Consider the following 6,727-nt stretch of genomic DNA (forward strand, 5'->3'; position numbering starts at 1 on the left):
TTTTTTAATGGAAAATCTGTCTTGAATCTGGAAATTGCATTTCAGAGGCACATTACTTCAACAGCTAAAGAAGAATTTGCCTCAGAACGAATCATACCCTGATTTTCACCCATATCTAATTCAGATGCTATTTAAATGCCCCCCCCGACCCACCTTTGCCGGCGCCGGTGACCAGTGCGCAGCGGCCAGCCAACCCCAAGTCCATGGTGGCGCGTCCAGGGCCCCGCGCTCCGCGGGGACTAAAGGATCCGGGGACTTAGCCGGGAGATTTTTGAGAGGGGCGGAGATATTCAAATAATGGCTCTCCTACGGGAATGATTGGCTGAAGAGAGTGGGCGCGGCAGGGGCAGGGTCCTCCCCGCCCCCTAGGGCGGGGTTTCTCAGAATCCAGGAGTGACCACGTGGGAGGGTTGCTTTAGGGAACTCGGGTCAGTAATGTTTTTCCCTGACAAGATCATTATAAAGAATAGAGGTAACCAGACACAAGCTTAAATACTCTGGTTTCTTTTACATGAGAAACCCAAAGCATATATAAAGAGCAAAAAACAAACCATCATAGGAAAAAGAGTTTTTGCAAATAGGAAGGGAACAAAGGATGAAGGAAGCGGGGAGAAAAAGGAGGGTAAGGGATGAAAAAATAATTTATATATTATGTACACGTACTAACTCCTGGAGCCCGCAAGACTCTGGGGGACACTGTCAGGAGGAGGCAGCTCTCTGCAGGCCACCCTGCCCCTCAGCCACGCGTGTGTGCACTCAGGCAGAGACGGGACAGATGTGTCACAATGTCCTTCTTCCCTTTTCCTTCCGTGTTTGTTTCTTTAGACAGAGTTTTGTGGGTTGTCCGGACCAGTCTCCATGTACTAGGCTCAAGAGCTTGAGCCTCCTGCATGGCTCTGACCACAAGTGAGGCCTCTGCTATTTCTGTCCTGCCAAGTTTTCCTCAATCTTCTGAGTTCTCTTCCATCCTGCCCCACTATTTCCTGTCAGCACCACAGACAGTGTGCAAGGTCTTCAGCCTTTCCACACCCGGCGCTTTGCTGTTTGTCACCCTGGAGAGTGCAGTGGCGTCTCACTGTCCTGGGATTTGCATTTCCTGAGTGGCCATCCACACCGAGCGCCTTTTCCTGAACTGGCTGCCCGGTGTCTGCCTGCCCCGAGGAGTGTGTGCAGTACTAGCAAGGGGTCAAGGCCCGGTTGCCAGGGGGACATCTGGTTTTCCAGCACCATGGGCAGGAAGATTGTCTTTTCTCTCCTGGTGGAGTCGCCGGACATTTCAGGGTGATGCAAGTGTGGGTCTGCACTGGGCCGTCTCTGCCTTCAGGCCCGTCTGCTGCCACCATCTTGGCGACTGTGGCTTGGCAGTGAGCTTCCAAGTCAGGCTGTGCAAGTCCCTCTCCAATGTTCTGTGTCTGGTGGTTTGGTTTTGTTTTTGGAAACAGGTTCTGGCTGTGCAGTTCAGGGCTGGCCTTGAACTGGTGGCAGTCCTCCTGCCTCCCAAATTCTGGGACTGCAGGCATGTGACACCATGCCTGGATCAGTGCCATTTGACGTCTCCATGCCTTCCCACTGCAGTGTGAATTTAGATTCACTGGGCCAAGTTTTCACAATGTATCTGTCTGACCTGGCTCCAGGCCTCATGCTGGCCTCAGAAAGACTTAGGAAATGTCTTGTCCTTGCTGACTTGGTGTAATATCGCTGTCACTGTTCCTTGAATGTTTGGTAGAATTCATCAGGAAAACCATCTGATCTTGGAGACTTCTCTACTTGTACACTTTTTCCCTTCTTTTAAATGTTGAGGCAGGACCTTGCCATGTTGTCCGGGCTTGACAGGATTTTTTTTTTTTTAATCTTCCTGTCTCAGCTTCCCCAGCAGCAGGGATTACAGGTGTTTGCCACTGTGCCTGATTTGACCCTGGAGATTTCTGGTGGAAATGTTCTTGTTAATCAGTTCGTTTTACAGAAGCTGAGGCTGTAGCTCAGCGGTAGAGCATTTGCTTAGTGTGTGGGAGGGCCTGAGTTCAGTGCCTACCGCTGCGCACACACAGGTCAAATCGTGGTACAAACACGGGCTATTCCAAGTCTGTGTTTCCTCTGCACTCGCTCCCTGCTGACAGGGCAGGACCCTCCCCTTCTTTCTGTGCCTTACCCTTGGACACTGATGGGGGTGCTTAGTTGGCCCCCAAACGCTGAAAAAACCTGGGGTGGCCCTGAGAACGCCTTAGACCCTCATGCGCCCCATCCCTGACCCCCGTGGGGGCCAGAGCAGGCGAGGGCCCCTTTTCTCTTGGGGTCGGTTGTGAGGATGAGCTCAGAGCCCCAAGTCCCCTTACCACGGGCTCTGGACAGAGCCCCTGGGGTGCTGTGCTGCTTCCTTTGGAACTCGGGGGCGGGGGCATCTCAGAGGGCCTGGCGCCCCCTTTTGTGGATTTCGTGCTGTTCATAGTCGTACTACCCTCAAATATTGAATTAACACTCCAGCGCTGCTGCTAGGAGACACACACACACACACACACAAACATCTTAGGAGGATGTGAGTCAGCTCATTCTGTTGGTTTTGCTCTCTCCATAAAACAAGAGAGAAAACAGCCCTCCAGTGGCTGCCTGAGGCCTCGCAGCCCCCAAAACCAGGTTCCCACGGTCCCGCGCTCCAGCGGCGCGCTTGGCCTGCGGCGCCCCCTGCTGTCGCCAGCCGGAACCGCGGGGCAGAAAGCAGCCCGAAGCGGGGCATCCTGATGGCCACTCAGCTCCTTTCTTACCCACTCCTGTCTGTAAATGACCGGGGAAGGAGGCGCTGCTTCCGGCTCCGCAGAGACCTCGGGGAGGACTGGAATTGCAGATAATCTGCCCACACGGGGCACTGGCTGTGTTCTCATCCGTCCCGGTTCAGCCCCAGCTGGAGGGCACTGTGCCCCTCGCTTGCTCAGTGCCCAGCAGGGACCCACGCGGGGCTCGCTGCCACTCAGGAGAGGCTGGTCCAGAGCAGCCCGTGAGGGGCCAGGACTTGCTTTCTTCTTTTGCGCCGCTGGGGATGGAAGCCAGGGCCTTGCCCGCGCCAGGTGAGCGCCATACCCACAGCGACACCCCGCCCCAGCGTGGTTGATGTTTGCAGAGGACCGGAATATTGATGATGCCCAAGGCAGGCTGTGAAGAGTCACCCGCAGCTGGCGGGCTTACAGAAGTGAGTTCAGCCGAAGCCTGTGAGCCGGGATCAGAGTAACTCGCACCCAGATTCCGTTCCCACAGCTGAAGCCATCTGATTAGGAGGACAGTGTTCTAATTACAACCAAATACGCTGTCTGTTCTGCTCCTAATTTGAGAACGCTTTGTCCCGTCCTTTATGAGCCTTGTTTGCATTAATTTCCATAGAAACCCCATGTCCCCTTTAGTCCAATTAGTTGCCAAAAGTCAGTTCCTGGGACTGGCCAGCGCCTTTGTCGGTTAAGCATTGGTCATCCTGCCCCCTCCTCTGCCTCTTCCTCTCCCTCTCCCTCTGTCTCTCTCTCTTTCTCTCTCTCCCTCTCTCCCTCTCTCCCTCTCTCCCTGTCTCCCTGTCTCCCTGTATCCCTCTCTCCCTCTCTCCCTCTCTCCCTCTCCCTCGCTCCCGCTCTCTCGGTTCTGTCCACTAGTGTATTTTTTTACAGGCCTGTGTTGCACACTGGGCAGGTGGGGACTTACTGCAGGGGTCTCTGCCAACATTTTTGACTTTATTGCCGTGATCTCAGTTTGTTTTTCTTTTTTTTTTTTTTCTGATGTGCAACTCCTAGATATCCATTACAGGTAATTTGTCAAACTCAAGGTAATTCTATCACTTGGGAGGCTGAGGCAGGAGGATTGCCATGTGAGGCCACCCTGATCTACATAGCAAGACCTTGCCTCAAAAAAAAGGAGAGAAAAAACATTTTCTAATTATCTTATTTTCAGAGGCAGCTAGATGATCATTTGGTACCGTTCCTTCGAGGCCTTTGTCTCTGCTGGCCCTGGCTGTACTTGCAGCTGGGACACCGCCTTCTGTCCATCCCACCTTCCTCTGAGGGCATGGGATTGCGCTGTGACCTGGGCCTGAGCTGGTCCTGGCAGCGCTCCAGTCAGGAGACCATTCTATGGCACGGGGCCGTGTGCCCAGCGTGACCCTCACCTGGGCCCGTGTCCGAGCATCTCTTTGTCACCTGCCTGGACACCCACTTGCTGCATCACAGCGCCTGCCTGAGGACCCGGCTGGCTTCTCCTGCAGTGCCCATCCCCGGGGCCTTGATGCCCGTCTCTGGCCCCATTCCTGCTCCTTCAGTGGGGCCGCCCCCTTGCTGTGCCCCATGGCCTGGCCCAAAGGGGGAGTCCACAGTCTCCGGCTCAGAATCCGGCTCAACAGAATCGGTTGCTGCTGTCTCCACCCAGGAAGGGCTGTTTGGGGTCTAGTAGAAAACTACTGGCTCAGAATTTGTAATCATTCACAACACACCGGGAGCGGTGTGCCCAGTCCCTCAGGAGGAAGGCTGCCCAGCCTGGGAAGTGAGCCTGGCCTGGGATCCACAAAGGAGAGATGCCAGGGTCCTGCATCTCGGGGCCCTGACCGCCTCCTACTATTGGTGACACCGGGATGGCGCAGGTCACGGACATCTCCACAGGGGCGTGACACACTGGACCTTATGTTCTCAGTGCCATCATAAGCTGACCCAACTCTGGGGAAACCCTGGCCGAGGAGAAGGTTCGCAGCCCTCGTGAGAGCTAAATAATAACCCACATAGGAAGTGTGCCAGCACCCTCCGGCTGCCGTGAACTTGCCCTCACGCCGTCCTCCGGGCCAAGACACTGTCCAGCGTGGGTCCGGACCAGCTGCCACACAGGCTTGGCAAGGAGGGGAATGCAGAAGGCGAGGCCACCAACCCTCCATCGGGCACTGGAAGGGCTGGGCGGATGGGCCAGGCACAGAGGGCCGGGCCGTGTGCTGGCCCAATCCTGGGGCCGCTCTCACGAGGCTGCTGCTTCCTCATTTCAGTCCTGCCAGACTCATCGCTGCCCTCCACCGCTGGGCCAGGGCCTTGCATGCTTGGAGCTGGCCGCTCCCTGGGCCCTGTAAGTCATGTCCAGTGTCCGTGGGGTGTGACTTGGTGCTGGCCCAGAGAAGTCACCCACCGACTCTGGCCTGACGTTGCCTCTCCATCCTCACGGCAGATGCTCCTGGCTCAGGATGGGGTTCCTGAGAAACCTCTGGGGGATCAGAATACCCAGGTGGGAATCCCTTTGGGGAGCCCTGGTCCACCCAGCTCCGCAGCCTCGCCACCCGGGACACTGCACAGCGGCGGCTGCTGTCCCCAGCTGGGCCTTCACTGCCTGGCATCTGGAGAGGGTCGTGTGCTCAGGGCAGTGGCCTGGGCAGTGGTCAGAGTTCTAACGTTGAAGGAGGGTCTGGGGGGCACGCAGAGGAGGCTGCATTCGTGTTGGGTAAGGTCGGAACTTGCCGGGCTGTGCATATCACCTGCACCCCTGCACCCACACACCCGTGTTCGTGACCCCACAGGGCCGTGTAGCGAGCCCGTGCACCCGTGCATGTGACTGCCACATACCTGTCAGGTGCCCTACTAGTTCCATGATGTGCTCGAAATCAGCCCCTCACTGGGACCACAACTGGCAGGTTTCCATGAGCCCTGCAGCACGCCCTGTGCCACCCCTCCCCGTGTGCCGGCTCACTGTACAGAGGTTGCAGGACCCAGGCCTGCCTGAGGCAGAGCCACAGGAGCCAGAGTGGGCAGGGAGCCTTTACTCTGTTCTGCACTACTATTGCAAGGAAAGGGGGACGGAGCCGCACCCTTCACAGTGCTCAGGGAAGGAAGGTGGCTGTCTGCCCCCTGCTCCCCAGCGCTGCCTTGTAAGATGCCCTTAGCAGCTGACCTTGGCCTCAGGAGCTCTCCCATGGTCTGCCCTGTGGTCCTTGGCCACACAGATCCAAAGCAGCTGCTGCTCAGACCTCACTCCCGGCCCTGCTGACTGGTCAGAAGCAGCCTCAGCACCTCCCATGCCCAGGTAGTGCCCATGTTCCAGCCACTGCCTGGAAAGGACCACCTGTCTGTGCCCTTTCCCAGGATTGAATCTTGGGGCAGTCAGCTGCTGGCCACCTCGGGCCAGTCTGCCCGATGGCACGGGCCATGTCCAGCAAGGCCAGCAGGACTTGTGGGCCAGCCATGGGCTGCAGGGCTGTTGTACTGTGTTCCAGCCAAGGAAGGTGGGTGAAGCGGGGGCTTTGAGCCCAGCCCAGAGCAGGTGGGGCTACACTTGGCCCACTGCAGTCCTCTGAACTCTGGCCCCACCCGACCTGACCTATGGGCGCCGCGGTCCAGAGCCTCTCGCATTCGTGGACAGGGTTCAGTGCCAGCTGCAGCGCCAGGGGCGTGGCCTTGGCGGGGGAGACAAGTGGCCCTGGGCCCTGGGTTGACCAACTGTGGGGAGCGCGCCCTCCCGCGAAGCACTGCTGCCCTTTGGTCGGGTTGTCAGGGTCAAGGATTGAGGAGACTGGCTGGGAGGTGATGGCCCTGTCCCTGAGGCTCCCTCCCACTCAGAACGCTGGCTCGCGCTGGTACTGGGCAACGGCGTCCATTTATTTAGGCAAAGTGTCGGGGTCGAGGTGGGGCCCCTGTAGGTGGGGAGGGTCTCGGGTGTGGAAGGCGCAGGACAGGACCCGGGGAAGGGGAGTGGCTAGCGGGCGTGGACAGGGTTTGGGGCGGGGCATGGT

General features: G+C 57.5%; 1 protein-coding gene across 1 annotated transcript in view; it reads right to left on the reverse strand.

Annotated features, from left to right (window-relative positions):
- Positions 1 to 235, reverse strand: part of Dcxr (dicarbonyl and L-xylulose reductase) — a 2,214-nt gene extending 1,979 nt beyond the window's left edge. Inside the window, exon 1 of the mRNA XM_010618666.3 lies at positions 142 to 235. Within this exon, the coding sequence (XP_010616968.1) occupies positions 142 to 205 (64 nt within the window). The 5' untranslated portion in view covers positions 206 to 235. The remainder of the gene's footprint in view (positions 1 to 141) is intronic.
- Positions 236 to 6,727: the final 6,492 nt, after the last annotated feature.

Source organism: Fukomys damarensis, unplaced genomic scaffold (genome assembly GCF_012274545.1).
Source record: "Fukomys damarensis isolate Sample0158 unplaced genomic scaffold, DMR_v1.0_HiC HiC_scaffold_23, whole genome shotgun sequence".
Taxonomy (NCBI): Eukaryota; Metazoa; Chordata; class Mammalia; order Rodentia; family Bathyergidae; genus Fukomys; species Fukomys damarensis.